Genomic DNA, 18,550 nt, shown 5'->3' with positions numbered 1-18,550 from the left:
AAACAGATAAAAATACATCCGTATCTCTTTATAAAATTTCCCAATTCTTTTTTACAATAAGTACAACAACAGTAAAATAATAGCAAAACAACAAAACAAAATCAACAAAAAAATAATACAACAACAATAAAACAACAGAAAAACAACCAAATAAAACTACCCATTATATTTTTTATTAGTTTTTATTATTCTATTTGTCTGATACATATATGTAGGAATGTTTTTGTATTACTAACCGCAAAACAACATTAGAACAACACTAATTTTTTGTATGAACAATTGTAGTAATTTGTCAACTATTTTTTTCGAATCATTTTGTGTTACAAACGTCAAATTAACAATAGAACAACCCTCATTTATCTTTTTGCATGATAAATTAAAGAATATCACATTTGTGTTTTCGTTTTTTTTTTATTAAACTTCAGATCTAAATCTAGGGTTGTTTTTTTTTTTTTTTTAGTTTCTTAATAATTAAATTAATTTTGGGTTTTGTTGTGTTTACCTCTGTTATTTGGGGGACAATGTTCTGTAGTTCTTGTTCTTCAATTATGCTTCCATTTACCAAAAACTCTTCGCCGGATTTAATGGTTTTTTCTTGGTTATCTCCGACTCCGGCGACTCCCCACACACGAAGCAGGTCGTTTTCCCGTGTTTTTTACTGTTTACAGTATAAATGTTAAGTTGTTGGGCTTGGGCAGTACAAAAGTAAAGAAAATGGGCTGGGACAGTAAAAAAGTTGTTTTTGCCGTGTCCCAGTATTTTTGTAAAATTTTGGTGCAAAAACAGTATATATGTAAATTTCCCTACAAATTATTTCTATTTGATTTGATTGGGTTACATAGATAAGGCCCGTATTTGGCCAACATTGTGGCTAGGCCTATTATTGTGTTGGCCCAGCTTACTTCGTTAGTTCCGATCATGTGGGCTGAGGCCCAATTTAACTTTCAAAAGAAAAAGGAAGGCCTCGAATGTTCTTCTATCTCAATGCACGCGCGCCAAGCTCCCAACTCTCACTGACACGGACACTGAGCTCGAGCCTCCAGCGCCGCCGACAATGTCAACCACCGTCGGGAAAATTGAAACCATCGAAGACTTCGTAAAAGTTCATGGTATCCTTCTGGCAGCCTCGGGATTGCCATCTTCCCTTTATGGGAAACTGTTTGAGAAGCTGTCGTCGGAGACATTCGATGGTGGCTCATTCTTCCAAATCGAGCCATGCGAGGAAGATCCTCGAAGGAAGCTCGTCCTCACATCGGACGCCATGGCTAAGGAATCAGACGTGTTCCTCATCGATCATGCCTGGACTTTCCGCCTGTCCGATGCCTATAAACAGGTACGCTTTTGTCATTTCATTTTCCCGGACTTGTTTGGTAGCCAAGAAAGAAAATGCACCAGCGTAGAAAATTTGGAAGTTAGTGTTTAATTATATTCTTATTAGTCGTGTCGTATGTCAGTTGCTGGAAGTACCTGGATTGGCGGAAAGAATGGCTGCGATTATGTGCGTGGATAATGATTTGAATTCCTATACAGAAGATAATGAAGTGAACAATGAGAAGAAGAGTGTTTTCGAGATTATAGAGACTGAACTTGGTTCTGCGAAAGAGAAGGGCGATGGTCATGTAAAGTGGCTGGAGCTTGAGGAGCTCGACATAGACGATGATACTCTGTTGACATTAGATTTAGCAAGTAAATTTCCGGTGAGCAGTGAGTGGGTGATTTTACTATTTTGGATAAAGACATCGTTATGAGTGGTTTTCTAAAGCTCATATGGCTTTTGTTCAGGATTTAATTGCTCTTAGTTTGTGTGGAAACAAGATTGAGAATATAGATGTTGTCGTCCAAGAAGTTACTAAGCTCAAAAACCTAAGAGCTCTCTGGCTCAACAATAATCCGGTTGTACAAAAACGGTATGGTCTATGATACGAAGCTTTTTTTTTTTGTCTTTAAAAAAAAAATGAAGTTTTTTTTCCTTTTCACTTCAGCGGAGATCAGTTGACAGATAGAGTTCTGCAAGAATTGCCAAATTTGGAAATCTATAATTCGAAATTCACTCCTAATTATGGTGAATGGGCATTGGGGTACTGTGGAGATGTATATGACAAGGAAAATCCAGGAAGCGGCAGACCTCAAGATGACCCTTCACTCCAAAGAATCACCTCTCTTGACCTTTCACTTAGAAATATTCACATTTTGATAAATAAGGTTCCAAATTTGAAGAACTGTTTTCTTTTTTTATCTCTATTTCATGTTCCATTTTTCTTGGTTTTAGATATTTCAAATGCAGATAGATGAATATATATATTATAATCTTATCTGGTAGACAATACTGGTTCTGACTGGTATGCTCCACCTAACTTTTTTGCAGGCATTTTCACCTCTTCGCTTTCCTTCTCTTTCATACTTGAATCTTCGAGGGAACCCGTTAGAACAGAAGGCGGACTTATTACGTCTCTTGAATGGGTTTCCATGCTTGCAATCTTTGGAGGTAAGTTGAATTGGATATGATATTGAAGGGTGTTTATAAACATTAAAGTTTGAGGATTATATTACATAGACTTGTTTTTTAGGTGGATATTCCTGGACCCCTTGGAGAAACGGCTGTGGAAATCCTTGATTCGCTTCCTAATATCTTGGTCCTGAATGGTGTTATGGCATCAAAAATACTAGAAGATCAAAAACCTGTGGTTGATACAAAGCTACAACCACATCTTCCTGAATTTGCTGCGGATGAACCTCTTGCTGATCGTGTTTTAAATGCAATGTGGCTATATTTAATGACATACAGACTTGCTGATGAAGAAAAGATTGATGAGACCTCTGTCTGGTATGCATTTTAGGGTTATGGAGCAGGTTTTGCATTTTGCTTACATCCTGGCTGTTGATTGTATGGTTTGTAAATCTACGTTGCTTCTCTTTATGTCTCTCATACACAAGCAAGTTTTGAGTGTTCAAAGATTGAATATGGAAGTGATCTATGTAAACTTTAGGACATTTTCTGGATAATAATTTAGATTATATAGTTTTGCTGATACTTGAGTTGACATTGCTTTGTTTTGGAGTAATTCATAGGTATGTGATGGATGAGCTAGGTTCAGCTTTGCTACACAGTGATGAGCCAAACTTTAGAGTGGCTCCTTTTCTCTTCATGCCAGAGGGAACACTGGCATCAGCTGTGAGGTAATCTTTTGTCCTTATTGTGTTGCTTTACTATTTTGTCATTTATTGGATAGTCTCGTGTGATTTACTACATAATTGCACCAAAGCACGTAAATGTTTTTGTGTGAAATAAATCAATAATATAAGTAAAGATTATTTGGTCTAGCATATAATACTTCTAGAAAAATAGACCCTGATTTTGTGTTGTTGTAAATAGAAATAAAAGAAAAATGCTATATTGACACGAGTTGCTTCTTTTCACATTCAGTTTTTCTATATTGTGGCCAACGAATAATGTCAAGAAGGGTGAGGAGTGCACCCGTGATTTTCTCTTTGGCATTGGGGAAGACAAACAGCGTTCTGCAAGGCTTACAGCTTGGTTCCATACGCCAGAGAACTATTTTATCCAAGTACCTTTTTCTTTTCACACCAGAGAATCTGTACGGTCTCCTTTAAAACTAGAACTTAGTGCAGGATCTGATGTTATCTTTTCATCATTTGTGCAGAAGTATGAGAGATACTGGAATAATGTAAAATCAAAAAGGCTGTCTTTTCCACCAATACAGCCATGTCCGAATAGAAGTCTGCTTCGTAATGATGGATCTGCTCTACGTGTTTACACTGACTTACCTTATGTTGAAGAATTTTTGACCCGTCCTGAGTTTATGATCAGTATGTAGTTTATTATTTTTTTTTCCTCTCTTGCAAGTATGTATTGTATTATAACATTATTAAAATCAAGTGATGAATTTTGCCGTCTGTCTTAAGTTCTGATAAAATCTTCTTCTGCTTTTATCTTCTGGGGGGTTGCTTGAAGCAACTGATGTAAAGGATGCAGATATCATATGGACAAGTACGCAGGTGGATGATGATACAAAGAAGGCTACTGGAATAACAGAGAATCAATTCGTAAACCAATTCCCCTTTGAGGCTTGTCTTGTGATGAAACATCATCTGGCAGATACTATTTTGAAGGTTAAGAAACTCACTTTCCCTGATGTCTCTCTTGGTATTTCACTCTTCATTAATGTTAAACTTAGCTTTTAGAGGTCTATTTTCAAGATTTCACCTCTATTCAATATATGTTTTTATATTATTAACTAGTGACGCCGGGGATGGCGTGGCTGATCCTATATAGAGTGATAATAATATTTTTGACTTGTCCTCTGATGGAAATGCCACCTCGCACTTTCTTTTACTTTTGAACTTATCAAAATTGTAAGCTTGCAACTGTATTAACAGTTTTTCTTTCCAGAGTAGAAAGTGAATAGATTTGGTGTCTGCAATTCAGACTATCCAGTCAAAGTTCAGAACATTTTTCTCTCATGATTCTTATTAATTCCAGATTCTTTTATGAACAGGCACATGGTTCTCCTGAATGGCTGCAGCCCACTTATAATCTGGAAACTAATCTCTCTGAACTTATTGGTGATTATCTTGTGCGGAAGAGAGAAGAGTGTAACAATATGTGGATATTAAAACCTTGGAACATGGCACGTACTATAGATACAACTGTCACTGATAATTTAACTGCCATTATTAGACTCATGGAAACTGGTCCAAAGATATGTCAGAAGTATATTGAGAACCCTGCTTTGTTTAATGGGAAGAAATTTGATATTCGATATGTAGTATTAGTTCGCAGCATGAATCCCCTTGAGATATTCCTCTCAGATGTTTTCTGGGTATGTATGTTCTTCTCTTTGTTCACGATAGCCAATGTGAAGAACTTGATCATCCTTTTTTGTATTTATTTTTCCTTCTCTTAATATAATCCTTGAAAATCATATTCAAAAGGATACTATGATTTATTCTCAGGTTAGATTGGCAAACAACCCGTATTCTCTAGAGAAGCACAGCTTTTTCGAGTACGAGACTCACTTCACTGTCATGGTATGTTGCCATAGAATGTTACAGTACATTGATATTTCTATACATTTCCTCTCTCATTTAGTTATGGCTTTCAGAATTATCGAGGAGGTTTCAAGCACAAGAACACTCCAGAGTTTGTGAAGGAATTTGAACAAGAACATCAAGGTATTATCATGCTGTCCAAGTTGCCAAGTCTTCTACTGGCCTCCACCTAAAATTGTACTCTTTTTTTTAACTTTCGCCTACAATAGCATTGCAACTCTATGCTCTCAAGTTATTTTGCAACAATAATTGCAGTCAAATGGTTGGATATCCATGAAAGAGTAAAAGGTATGATCCGCTCAGTCTTTGAAGCAGCTGCATCAGTACACCCAGAGATGCATAGTCCAAATTCAAGGGCCATTTATGGCGTGGATGTCATGCTTGACAGTTCTTACCGACCCAAGTTATTGGAGGTTTGTATTAAATCAATTTCATCTACTAACCTAGTCCGAGTTCATATAAATAAACAGATATAGTGCTTATCAACTTATCTTCTAGACTCTAGTCGTTACATTTGCTTCTGTTTTTAAATTCCCGGTCACTTTGTCTAGGTTACATACTGTCCCGACTGTACAAGAGCATGCAACTATGATACTGAGGCTATAGTCGGAGGGGGAGGAGTAATCAGAGGTCGTGACTTTTTCAACATTGTCTTCGGTTGTCTTTTCTTGAACGAAACCGCTCACGTTAGTCCAATTTAGTTGAGCCATAAGAAAATCATATTTTCATATGGAATGATTGGTGTGCAAGTCTGTTGGATATTGTGGAATGATTTTTTATTGAGGGGCAGGGAAGTTGGGGTCAAATGATCTGGTTATACTGGAAGGCGTGCAATGAATGACAAATTTTTGGTCAATTTTAATCTTCTTTTTAACACACATTAAACCACAGAAAAATGGATGAAGTCATCGTGTATTGAGTCTCATAAGTGCCACTGCGCCAGTCAAAAAAATGACTACAGAAAATGATATATACACGTGACCGGGGCGTAACTCTTCTTGCTCATCTTCTTTTAGCATGGAGAAGGCCTCAAATGAAATTAAGCTCCTCCTTTTTGGTCCGAGGTTGATACGTGTGGTTTTTTGGCCAGCATTGAAATCTTCTTTTGTAAGTCAAGATTTGACATTCGCTCCACCTCCATTGCTCTCTCAAGCTTTAAAATATAAACGAGCAAATAAATCAAATAAAAATAATCGTGATAAGTATAGGTAATTGTATTGAATAGTGTTGGAAGCAATTAAATGAGCACCTTTGCTGCTCGTGTACTCCATTCTCCTAAGATGGCTCTTAATCTCTCGTTCTCTTCTACGTACTGTATAAATGGCATAGTTAATAAACAATGAAATCGTGCCATTAAATTGTTCATACGGCAATATACATAAATGTATGTGTTTGGTAATACCTGATTGTTAGTAGTCCGCACACGTTGAATCTCGGTGTCCCTTTCAGCTAGCAAAGATCTAGCGAGCCTTAGCTCTGACTGTAGTTGATTCATCTGCAGCATAAAACATGTACACCACTTTAGTTTGACCGTGTCAAATTTAATGTGGCGTTATTTACTATCTATCTAATGCCCGTGATGTAATTTTAATCATTTAACAACAACCCAATTGATTGTCCAACGTAGACATAAACAAACCCTTCATTTGACAGAGATGTCATCACCTTCATCTTTAACCAGAAACGCCTAAAAAATCAAAGTTTTAGATCCAAACTGAAAGGACGCGGCATCTTATATTCCCATAGTGGAATTTGAAATCCACAAATTATAACCACGAAAACTTACTAGAACTGTAATGGGAAGAATATCTGAAGAGACCCCCTGAAAGGACAAACCTTGCAAACATATTTGTTTGACTATGGACATTTCAGGTTAGATAAAATCAGTATTTTATAGCCTTTTATCTGTTAGTAAGGTTGTACAATGATCCATCGAACCAAATTTAGAATAGGCTTACAATGTTATTGTTAAATTTATTGTCTTATGACACCTCGCTTATCAGCAGCAGTCTGAAATTGGAATCATCCAATTCCCAAAAAGACAATTCTCTAACATTTTTTTTTCTTTACTTTTTACGTTAAATTGCTCACAAAATCAGCAAGGGTACCACTATTACCTCAGCAGAAAGCGTTCTCAGTTCTTGATCACGAGCTGCCAATAAATGGGCAAGATCAACCTGGAGAAACATATAATATTTCAACATCAACAAAAGAAATCATCACCTAAGGTGAAAATCATCAAGAATAACAAATACAGAAGGACCACCATCACCACCTGAGGTGTGGAACCATCATCAGATCGTTCATATTTACTTAAGCACTCTTGCAATCGAAGAATCTGCAGTGAAATAATTCACTTAGATAGCTTATTGGCAGGATTAAGTTAAAATCGTAAACCATGAAATAAATTATTAAGACATCAGTCCATTGAACAAGCCAACGAGCATTATTATCTAAGAAAGGACTACTATGAACGGCTATAGTATGTATTACATCAAGACAACTAGAATTATAAAATCTGCTGCATAACATACTTCTTCACTCAAAAAGTGAAGGTTTTCACGTTGATATTGCAATAAAGCCATTTGTTGATCAGAAAGCCGACCAGCGTCATAATACCTGGAAACAACAAAACTTTATGATCAGAGATTATATTATATCGTTGAACATATCAAGCCATTCAAGAAAGTACACTAATGCTTCTTGAAAGTACTAAAGATCCCTTTCTGCATGCATGAATTCAAACAAGGTTGGAAGCAAAAATACTGGCTATACAGAGTGAGGAAACTAGTCAAATAACTAGAAAATTACCTCAAACCTTCTAATGAACTTGATGGTTGAAGTGGAGAGTACAAGGACTTCAAGACATCAGGTTGGGAGTTTAAAGAGTTGTACTGGTGCACATAGCCTAGAAGCACCAACATGGGACAACATAGATTAAAGGATTTGATAGCAGTGAACATGATACTGACACATTACTCAGAAATTCCATGCCCTAATTACACTACTAACAATGCAAAATGAGCATATAACTCACCAATATAGAGACTCATAAATGATCCAGCACATATTGCTTCAACTAGCATAATAACTCTGCAAATATTACGAGTAGACAACATAATCATGAGAAATAGTCCTCAAAGTAACTAAACATTATCACCTAAATCTTACTTATACATTTAAAACGGTAATCTGCATTGCAGCTGGTAGTGTACATACCTCAATATAGCAGAGATGGAGAGAATACCGGTGTGAGGTCTCCAAACCATTACAAGTAGCATTGCAGCAGTTCCTAGCAGAAGAAATACACTCATAAACTTTAACTAGACATAATAATTTTTGCGTTTCCTAAAATCATCACAACCTTAGATGCTGAGCATAGTTTAAAACCCCTTAGAGTATCCTCACACAAAACAAAATCACATATGTAGATTTATAAAAGAATAATTGGAAACAACAAAAGTAAAGATAGACATACCATATGCAATAGTCGCAAATGGAAGCCGAACGATATGCTTCAACTTCTGGCTAAAACTATAATAACCCTGCATACAAATACACATTCCATGGTTCACAAACAAGGGTAAAACTTCCAAAAAGTACTGTGATAGGCATTGGGATATTAAATAAAAAAGGGCATAAGTGTAATTGTAATAGGGGTATTGTGTATTGTTATTATATATAGGACTCAATAGTAAAGGAAAAGGGTGTGAATGATTTTAGTTAAGTGATCTCTTAGCTCTTGGGAGAGAGCTGGGTCTCTCGAATACCCAGCAACCTTGTTATCTTTTATCTTCTATATCAATATATCATCTCTATTATCTCTATTTTGCTACTGTTTGTACCGAAATGATAGGAAACTCCTATCATACTGATACTAAAAAACATGATTTGAATTCAGCTCTCCAACAGAAACAATTGTAAACCAAGCTTAGAAGATTCAATTGTTAACTTTATCTTTCTCTCTAAGCATGTCCTTGTGTACGAGAGATACATGTTAGAAAACGGGAACAAACACTTTATACTAGTTAGAAAGCTTACTTGTAAACGTATTTTTTGAACCTGGTATACCAAATACTGTTGAAAGATTCCTGAAAATAACAAAATACTATCTTAAACACTTCACTCCCAAAACTATGTGCATTCTCACTCCCTCCATGAGATTCTAAAAGGGTGTAAACCGGTTCAAACAAAAGCAGTCATAAGAAAGCACAATTTTTCAAAAGCAATCAATCTATGCATAAGAAAAGAAAGCTAGGGGTACAAAACCTGTAACAGCTAAAAGAACAACAGCGCAGCTGCAAAGTAATTGGGAAGTAAACCTCTGTATAGGATGAAATATCCATGGAGCTGCAACTGCCAATGCAGCATAACCTGCCTAAAATTGACACGATCAATCCAACTAATATACATATGTTGTAATGTAAGTACTACTATGCGATTAAAATGAGAAAAAGGTTCTGCTTGCCAATAATAAAAAGTAAACCACACTCCCGAAGATGCTTCTCGACTTGCGGTGACCGAACAAAGGAGCTTCATGCAGTATATCTAAAAACCTAAAGCACCACAACTTAACCATCAAAATTCACAATTGAACCAAAATAAACAAAATTTGTTTTCTAGATAGACACTGAAACAAAAACCGCAACAACTATAATCACCAAATTTTAGCACAGGTTAATTATAAAATATCAGAATTCCAATTACACTACCGATAAATTGAACAAGTATCATCAGAATTTCGACTATGATAAACGCGATCAAGTTCTGTGAATCTTCATCTGCAATCACAATTTTTAATTTTTTTTTATACTATTAGTGTTGGGGTTGGAGGAACTTACAGAGCGTTGTCTTCACGAGATGTGGAAGCCAATGGAGTTTGTCTCTCCGTTGCCATTCTTGCTTGTCTTTATTTTTTTTTTCCTATTATTTTTCCATGGAACAGCTTCCCTGTAGGCTGTAACTATAACAAATCTAAAGAAATGCTTCTTCTTCGTTTTAGTCTCACCTTTTTTATTTTATTTTATTTTTTTGCTACGAATTCTTTTTTAATTTTTTAATTTTTAGTGACAGGGGACTCCACAAACCCACTTTTTTTTTTCTTTTGCAAAATGCCACAATCCCACTTAATTTTTGCAAGTGACGAATTTTGCGCCATGTTTAGTAATTAGTAGATTTATAACAACAATGTTTTTTAAAACCATTTTTGTTCTGGAAAAAACAATTGAAAATAAATGTCAAGATTTTATTTACTAATGACTTTTTTTTATGAATTTGGGAATTTAATTATACGAAACATTACACGGAACCAAATAATATACTCATATAAATTATTGATATATTATTATTTTAGTATAGTTTGTCTTGATTATATTCATTATGTTATAATTAATGAACACATGTTACTAGTACTTACTAGAAGATATGCATATTTTCAAACTTTAGACTAAAATGGTTATATCTTCAAACTTATGCAATGACAAAATTGGAATGATATTTTTCAAATAAAATTTAAAAAATATTGTATATCTGTACTTCAGTACCATTTTGGGCTTAGACAATATATGAAGCCCAGGATAAATATAAATGGGCTAAGTGAAAATCAACTTAGAAACTGGGCGATTCCACCCAAGGGTCCGGTGAGAAAGAATCTGCAAGTCTTTGAACATAACCCTAACGCGGTTATCGTCTGATCTGATCTCTCTCTTCGATGAGATTGAGTTTTGAGATAGGCCCCTGTTACTGTTTGGATTGTTCTTACTTAAATCTGGAGCTGAAAAATGTTTTGGGTTTTTGCGTCATCCATGGTTTCCATTAGTTTCATCAACATTTCCAGTCCATGAAGTGTGTATTTGTCCGGCTTTCAATGGTCGAGTCATTTGCTTTGCCAACTTTAAAATTTGGTACTTTGTCGTTTCTATGAAGATTATAGAATCAAAGCCAAAACCTAATTCGAAATCGGCTCGACCCATTAGAAAATCTAGTTCTTCGTCCTCCCAGAAAAGGATTGTGATTGAGAATATATACGAGAGTAGAGCCGAGCCTAATGATGGCGCGGCGGTACAGATGACCCTTTTGTTTTTCACAGCCCGTCCCTTCTGGGTTCGAGCCTCCAAGATCGCCATTTCACATTTTCATAGCTTAGCAGCTCACGGGGGATCTCGCTCACGACCATTCGATAAGGAGGTAATATCTAATTCTGAGGCTTGGTTTGTGAAGGTTGTTTATACTCTCTTTGTTCGTTCTCCATCCTTGGATTCTTGCGTTGGTTATCTTAGTAAGAATTTAACATCTTCAATTGCGTTTGAAGTCATAAAACGGCTTAACAATCCGAAATTGGGTTTGAAGTTCTTTGAGCTCAGTAGAGACAATTGGAGTATTAATCATAGTTTTAGGACTTACAATTTTCTCATGAGGTCCCTATGTCAAATGGGTTTTCATGATTCGGCTAAATTTGTGTTTGATTGCATGAGGACTGATGGCCTCTCGCCTGATAATTCGGTTATAGAGTTTTTGGTTTCTTCCTATGCACAAGTTGGTAAATTAGACTTCGGCGAGAAATTGCTTGACGAGCTTCAGTGTGATGAGTTTAGAGTGAGTACATTTGTTTACAATAGTTTGTTGAACGTTTTGGTTAGAAGAAATCAAGTTAGTGAGGCTGTTTGCTTATTTAAAAAGCATAAGGGATCACATTTTCAACCGGATATTTGGACTTTTAATATTATTATTCGAGGTTTGTGTGGGATAGGAGAAGTTCATACGGCTTTCGGGTTTTTGGATGATATGGAGAAGTTTGGTTGTTCACCTGATATTGTTACATATAACACAATGATAAGTGGACTGTGTAGGACTAATGAGGTTGATATAGGTTGCAAATTGTTGAAGAAAATTCAATCAAGAAGCGACCTTTCACCTAATGTTATAACTTTTACGTCAGTCATATCTGGTTATTGCAAATTGGGTCAGATGGAGGAGGCCTCTGCCCTTTTTCACGAGATGATTACTTCTAACATTAAACCAAATACGTACACTTTTAATGCTCTAATAGATGGATTTGGTAAGGCTAATGACATGGCATCAGCTATTTCCTTGTATGAGAAGATGCCCTTTTATGGTTCTCATCCAGATGTCATAACCTTTACTTCTCTAATTGACGGCTATTGTCGAGCTGGACAGCCAAACCAGGGTTTGAAGCTTTGGCGCGAGATGAATGCAAGAAATGTGTTGCCTAATGGATATACTTTCTCTGTTTTGATTCATGCTCTTTGCAAAGATAATAGAATTAATGAGGCTCGTGAATATCTGAGACAATTAAATCAGAGTGATATTGTTTCAAAATCTTTTATGTACAACCCTGTTGTTGATGGATTGTGCAAGGCTGGTAATGTTGATGAGGCAAACAGGATTGTGGCCGAGATGGAGGAGAAGAGATGCAACCCTGATAAAGTGACTTTCACCATTCTCATTCTTGGGAATTGTATGAAAGGAAGGTTGGTAGAGGCAATTGGTGTTTTTAATAAGATGGTGACAATTGGATGTGCCCCTGATAAGATAACTGTGGATACTTTGGCATCATGTCTCTTCAAGGCCGGGATGCCTAATGAAGCTATTCATATTAAAAGAACTGCTGTCGAGGATCCAAATTTGGCTTTGTCATGTTTAAGAAGTAGTCATCCGTTAACGAATGCTGAGATACGACTGGCTGTATAATTTAATGGTTTCCACATAAATGCTTGCTCGTTCTTGCTCTTCAGGTAGAAAACGTCCAAATTATTACCAAGTGCAATGCGTCCGTTTTGTAGTGCATACAGACAAAACCAGCAACTCAGTAGGTACGTGATTATCATGCAACTTCCTCGTTTGTATATCTTGTTTGTAACTTTTCTGTTTATGTGGGGGTGTGGGGAGTCCTTTTATTCTTTTTTGTTTGTATGGCTAATGCTGATAGATTATGCTTTCTTGCACACTTTAGAAATAATGTCACTAAAAATTATAGAACAGTTCATTGAATTTCACTCACTTGAAACTCAATTCAAAGTCAAATATTGTGGTTTTGGGCTCTCAAAATATTGGCGTGCTTAACCAATTTTTTTGTTAATCTCTGAACCTCATGAAATACTTCATAATTGGGTTTTCTACGAGCAAGAAACCAAGCTGGTACCTTCGTGATCAAATATAAATTTCAAGAAATAATTGTGTGTTTGTGTTCAAATTTGCAGGTTACGCTGACATTGAGCTTCCTTAACAGCACCATTCTTTTCAATAATTGGATTGTTAATTCATCTGTTTGCTTCCTGGATTGCAGGTGACTGTGTCTGGCTTGATGTTGCTATAGAAGTGTGACATACCTGGTTTTGGACAATAGATTTTTTGACACAACTAATATGGAGATCTGTAAGGCTCTCTTATTCAAATGAGATCTCCAACATTAAGGATTATTTGAACAGACCCACCTGAACAATGCCTCTAGGGAATCACATAAAATGTCAGTAATCACATAATACTGTGCATTTAGCATCCTTCCTCCAAATTGTCTTTTTCTTTTTCTTCTGGTAATTTTATTACCATTACAATTGACTAAAGTCGAAGTCCACATATTCAAACTGCTTAAAAAGAAAGGGTTGTAATGTGAAAGATTGGGGAAAAAAGGTAATTAGATGGGCAACATTTTTGTAATAAATTTGTATTCTAGTTTTTGGGCCTTCCGGATCGGAGTTTGCTTTTAGAGTCGTTGTATGTTAACTGTAAATTTTCCTCATCTTCATACATTTTCTCAAATGGTGTACAGGTTTAAAAAGAAAAAAAAATAGCTCTAACTATAGAACTTGAATTTTTGGTAGAAATTCTTTTCATCTTCATAATCTTTTCTTAAATGATGTACAAGATTGCAGAAATGAATAAAAGAAGCGTAATTTTAGTGATCAATTATTTTTTTCTTGCCTCTATTCTTTTTTTAATATATGCAAATTAAATCCTTAATAGTATTGGGAAATTATATAATGCACCCCCTTAAAAGGGATACACCGATACATCTCTATCTGTTTTAGTATCCGGAATAATTTTTTAATCAAATTTTTTCTCATGGTCATGTAAATTATACTTATTTAAGTCATCCTGCAAAATTTTAAGAAATTCGGAAAAGTTTAACACGCCGAAAATTGCGTTCAAGTAGTGTGTTGCACGCGTGACTATTTTATTTTATACGCGTGTAAAATATACTGTTTGAACATTGTTTTCTATATTGTAAATAATTCCAAATTTCTTAAAATTTTGTAGGATATCTTAAATAGCTATAACGTACATGAATATGAAAAAAATTTAGATTAAATTTTTTTTCTAGATACCGAAACAAATAGAGGGTGCATCAATACATCCATTTTAAGGGGGTGCATTGTAGAATCACCCAATAGTATTTATTCTTGTCAAGAAATATACCAAAAAATTATTAAATCATTTTTTTTTTTGAGAATAAAAAATTATTAAATCATTATTTATATACCAATATAGTTTTCGCAATAAATAAAGTTTCGATAGAAAATAGAGCAATTTGCGGCGAAACTCCCTTATGTTTTGATTTTTATACACTTAACCCCCTTATCTTTATTTTTGGTGGCAAAACCCCCTTATGTTTTAATTTTTATACACTTAACCCCCTTATCTTTTTTTTTGGTGGCAAAACTCCCTTATGTTTTAATTTTTATACACTTAACCCCCTTATCTTTTTTTTGGTGGCAAAACCCCCTTATGTTTATTTTTCTTTGCAAATTTGGCACGCCAGTTAAATATTACCGTTAAATATCAACTGGATGACCACTGTATACATCTTTGTATATGTAACGGTAAAACCTCGAAGTCGATACAGTAGTAATCCAGTTAGTATTTAACGGTAATATTTAACTAAAACTTTAAATTTGCAAAGAAAAGTAAACTGAAGGGTTTTGCCACCAAAACAAAAGATAGAGGGGTTAAGTGTATAAAAATTAAAACATAAGGGGGTTTTGCCACCAAAAAAATGATAAGGGGGTTAAGTGTATAAAAATTAAAACATAAGGGGGTTTTGCCACCAAAAATAAAGATAAGGGGGTTAAGTGTATAAAAATCAAAACATAAGGGGGTTTCGCCGCAAATTGCTCTAGAAAATATGTTCAAACTTATTTATTTATTTATTTATTTGGCTGAGTAACTATAACATCTCTTGAAGCATGATCCTCAAAATAATAATAATAATAATAATAATAATAATAATAATAATAATGGTGATGATGATAATAAAATCGAACTTGAAGATTGAGTTTTGAGACATTAGTTAGTAAATATTGTTTCACTATCACCATACCATTAAAGAATTTACACAAGATTTAGGTTGTTTTTCAAATTACATACATTACAGAAAGACCACACAACAAGAACACAGTCTTGGATCTTTCTTTTTTCTCATTGTTTTTTTGTATTTAATACGATGATCTTGGATCTTATTTTGTACATAATCAACCTAATTATTATTTCTATTAAAACATAATTGGTGAGTGGGGGACCCTCTCTAACGCTTATGAGATACAACCCGTCAAGCTCAGTCCACATCATTCACCACCCAACCATGGCCTACTATTACTTCCAAAGTTGCCCAAACTCACTATGCGACAACTGGGTATGACGCACAAGTCGAAACTCCTGCATCAAAATAATCAATATATTATGGCTGAGAAAGAATTTTATCAACATTAAACAAACAAAAAAAAAAAGATAACATCCATATATATAGTTCCGTATGGAATCTTATCTGCCTTTAAATGGTCGTTTATTTATAATACTTTGAATCAAAACCCAAAAAAAAAATGGACAAAACGGTTATGGGGCACAAGAAGGGCTAATAGCAGGGTGAACTAGCTTGGCAGCAAAACATGGCCAAGGAAAACTTACCGCACATATTCTTTCCCAGCTCCATCTTAAAGTAGCCATTGTCACCCCAGCTTGCTCCCCAAGAATTCTTGATGAGCCAGTACGGGACACCGTCTTCCACTCCATACCCAACTGCGAGCACAGCATGGTTCACATCCTGCAATAATTTTTAGAGAATTTTAGTATTGTATTCATACAATAAGTTGAGGTTTGGTTCCTTGGGGAATGCAAAGATCTGCATTCGATTAAAAAATTTGCAAGTTGATGGACCAGTTCATTCGGTCCCCCTTTAATCAAAACTCAACTCACCATGGGAGTGTTGCCACAAGTGTCACTGGTGAATACTCCTTCCTTGTAAAAACGGAAAGGAGACACTACCTCAAATGCCACGCTCACTGGCCTAACAAGTCCAACAGCTTGCTTTAATTCATCTTCAGCACCCTGAAATTGTCCTTATGTTACAACAAGAAAAGAAAGAGAAAACAAAAGCTACTAGATCATTTAAAAACAAATATGTAGTAAATTAAAATTCAGACGGTCCTTACCAGAGTAATATTAACGGAGTCCACCACTTGGATACCAACATTCTCTGATGAGAATTTGCAAATACCATTTTGTCCGGTGTAAGGATAAGCTTCTTCGGTCTCAAGTCCACCATTGTACTTAATATATTCGAAGGCTTGGGATGGCAACCCACCATGGCATCCAAAATTGTTAAAAGCACCGGCACAATCCACGAGCTGTTGCTCAGACAGAGAGATGTCCTTCCCGAAAGCCTGTTTATAGGCTGCCTCAAGGGCACCCGTTGTGCTGTAGAAATCATTTGTTAAAAACTAAACAATAAAAATGTTCATCGTCAGTTTTGCTAGATACTAAGAATTTTCAAATCCAAGTTCAAACTCACCTGAATGTCCAGCAAGATCCGCAGTGGCCTTGATCTTTAACAGGGCTGACTATACCTTCTTGTCTCCAGTCTTTCTGTAAATATGACGAAATTCATCTATGTTACACTTAAACTAAATAAAAGTAGCATCTCCAGATTATCGAAATCACAAAGTCATTAAAATTTAGACTAAATTTAACTGAATCACTAAGATGCAAAGTCCCCGGTAACTTAAAATGGTTCTGTAGCAAATTACTTGGTATTGGTGTACAAGATCACTAGAGTTTTGAATTTAACTTGATAAAAGAGCCGTACACAAGCATATCTTATAGGGAAATAAAAGAGATAACACCAACTAAACATAAGGTATCGTGTTAAACCAGCTAACGCTTAGTTGGATTAAACGTATACCTAAAAAAGGAATTAAAATTGATAGGTATAGATACCGTTTCAGGAAGAACTACATCCGTGAGCTTGTGGTTTCCCTTTAAAGTGGCAGAGCAGTTTTGAGCAGCTCCCAACCTGTGTCTGTTAAACTCTTCCCAGGTCCAATCGGCGAAATCTGCGATTTCATAAGAGAATTAAGTACAATTGATCTAAATTTAAATTAAAGAAAACCAATAATCTTAACATTAGAATTACGTACGATTCACAGCAAGAGTGTAATTCAACCCCTTCTTGTTTGTGGATTTAATCAGCTTCAGATTCTCCTTAAAGATCCCAAATCGAAGCTTCATCTCCTCAACCGTATCATACTTCCTTCCATACCTTTAAAACAACATCAACATTTTCTACACTTAGTTCACTTTAAATCTACATAAACCAAAAAAAGAAAAGATCATGCGACGATGGGAGATGGCAATTATACTTACCTGTTAGTAAAGCGAGCGAAGGAGAGAGCATGGCGGGTGTTACCGACGACGTTGAGGACATGAGACTCGAGGTCGCGGAGACGGTCGGAGGCCAATCTGATGGGGTTAGAATCATCGAAGGTGGATCCGGCTCCGGCAACGGCGACGGCGAGGACCGAGACGACGAGTAGGAATAGTGGTGAGCTAAATCGGGCCATGATTGAGGTTGAGAGTTTCCTAGAATAGAGGGAGATATTTAGAAGTCTCTGAACTCTATAATGTATGGAGCTCATTGATTGGCATATATTTATTTGGGCTACACAGACTCCAGGCCCAGTAGGAAATTGCCACGTCACTCTTTCACTTTCTTTTTTCTCTCTGTTTTTTTTATTTGTTTATTTTAATGTAAATTGTGACGTGTGAGGTGACTTTTAGAAAGAAATTTCTAATTTCGGATTCGATCCCTTTAAAGCAATAAAAAAAATTCAGATTATCCTATGAAGTAAATTTAAGATTGTTATTGATTCCGGTTTATAAAAAGAAAACAATTGAGACTGAGACTAACTCAAATGACTATAGAAGAGTGGAGAAGAGTGGGTGTGTGTTGGAGGTACTAGTTTTGAGTCCAAATAAGTCACTAAAATTAGTTTAGTGGTGAGCGAGAGATTGAAAAAAAGAAGAGATTATGGTTCGAACTCAGAATTTTTAAGTTATTAAACTATTATTTGATTGTAAAATACTATTAAGCTATACTAAAAAAACATTCAAGTCCGAATTATATATTTTAATATATAAATGCTTAAATAACTCATTTCAAAAAAGAAATAAAATTACTATTACGTCATGA

At 35.5% G+C, this 18,550-nt stretch overlaps 4 protein-coding genes across 6 annotated transcripts; 2 read left to right on the top strand and 2 right to left on the bottom strand.

Moving 5' to 3' along the window:
* Nucleotides 1–973: 973 nt before the first annotated feature.
* On the top strand, nucleotides 974–5,926 carry LOC115705133 (uncharacterized). The gene is made up of 15 exons (XM_030632372.2): nucleotides 974–1,333; nucleotides 1,455–1,697; nucleotides 1,783–1,907; nucleotides 1,983–2,202; nucleotides 2,366–2,485; nucleotides 2,568–2,824; nucleotides 3,070–3,177; nucleotides 3,425–3,566; nucleotides 3,663–3,828; nucleotides 3,974–4,131; nucleotides 4,518–4,841; nucleotides 4,975–5,049; nucleotides 5,124–5,193; nucleotides 5,326–5,483; nucleotides 5,622–5,926. The coding sequence occupies exons 1-15, from the start codon at nucleotides 1,055–1,057 to the stop codon at nucleotides 5,769–5,771; spliced, it is 2,595 nt and encodes an 864-aa protein (XP_030488232.2). The 5' UTR covers nucleotides 974–1,054; the 3' UTR covers nucleotides 5,772–5,926.
* LOC115705134 (protein FIP1) lies at nucleotides 5,916–10,256 on the bottom strand. The gene is made up of 14 exons (XM_061105408.1): nucleotides 9,912–10,256; nucleotides 9,539–9,626; nucleotides 9,340–9,448; nucleotides 9,112–9,161; nucleotides 8,549–8,615; nucleotides 8,290–8,362; nucleotides 8,108–8,163; nucleotides 7,882–7,978; nucleotides 7,605–7,689; nucleotides 7,346–7,408; nucleotides 7,188–7,247; nucleotides 6,473–6,565; nucleotides 6,320–6,382; nucleotides 5,916–6,223 (listed from the first exon to the last, which is right to left on the bottom strand). Exons 1-14 carry the CDS (start codon nucleotides 9,965–9,967, stop codon nucleotides 6,110–6,112), a joined length of 1,074 nt encoding a protein of 357 aa, XP_060961391.1. The 5' UTR covers nucleotides 9,968–10,256; the 3' UTR covers nucleotides 5,916–6,109.
* Nucleotides 10,257–10,684: 428 nt separating this feature from the next.
* Nucleotides 10,685–13,995, top strand: LOC115706673 (pentatricopeptide repeat-containing protein At2g06000). Of its 2 annotated transcripts, none has more exons than XM_030634387.2 (2): nucleotides 10,685–12,902; nucleotides 13,376–13,995. In XM_030634387.2, exon 1 carries the CDS (start codon nucleotides 10,990–10,992, stop codon nucleotides 12,778–12,780), a length of 1,791 nt encoding a protein of 596 aa, XP_030490247.2. In that variant the 5' UTR covers nucleotides 10,685–10,989; the 3' UTR covers nucleotides 12,781–12,902; nucleotides 13,376–13,995. The 2 variants fall into 2 exon arrangements, with proteins under 2 accessions (XP_030490247.2, XP_030490248.2); XM_030634388.2 differs by having other exon boundaries at nucleotides 10,686–12,902; nucleotides 13,290–13,995.
* Nucleotides 13,996–15,376: 1,381 nt separating this feature from the next.
* Nucleotides 15,377–18,138, bottom strand: LOC115706674 (pro-cathepsin H). 2 transcript variants are annotated; one of them, XM_030634389.2, is made up of 8 exons: nucleotides 17,725–18,138; nucleotides 17,499–17,620; nucleotides 17,299–17,414; nucleotides 16,874–16,947; nucleotides 16,515–16,779; nucleotides 16,279–16,410; nucleotides 15,991–16,126; nucleotides 15,377–15,741 (listed from the first exon to the last, which is right to left on the bottom strand). In XM_030634389.2, the coding sequence occupies exons 1-8, from the start codon at nucleotides 17,994–17,996 to the stop codon at nucleotides 15,704–15,706; spliced, it is 1,155 nt and encodes a 384-aa protein (XP_030490249.2). In that variant the 5' UTR covers nucleotides 17,997–18,138; the 3' UTR covers nucleotides 15,377–15,703. The 2 variants fall into 2 exon arrangements, with proteins under 2 accessions (XP_030490249.2, XP_060961385.1); XM_061105402.1 differs by having other exon boundaries at nucleotides 15,377–16,126; nucleotides 17,725–18,135.
* Nucleotides 18,139–18,550: the final 412 nt, after the last annotated feature.

Source organism: Cannabis sativa, chromosome 1, assembly GCF_029168945.1.
Source record: "Cannabis sativa cultivar Pink pepper isolate KNU-18-1 chromosome 1, ASM2916894v1, whole genome shotgun sequence".
Classification (NCBI taxonomy): domain Eukaryota; kingdom Viridiplantae; phylum Streptophyta; class Magnoliopsida; order Rosales; family Cannabaceae; genus Cannabis; species Cannabis sativa.
The sequence above is the reverse complement of the archived record's forward strand: the minus strand, read 5'-3'. Positions and strand labels throughout refer to the sequence as shown.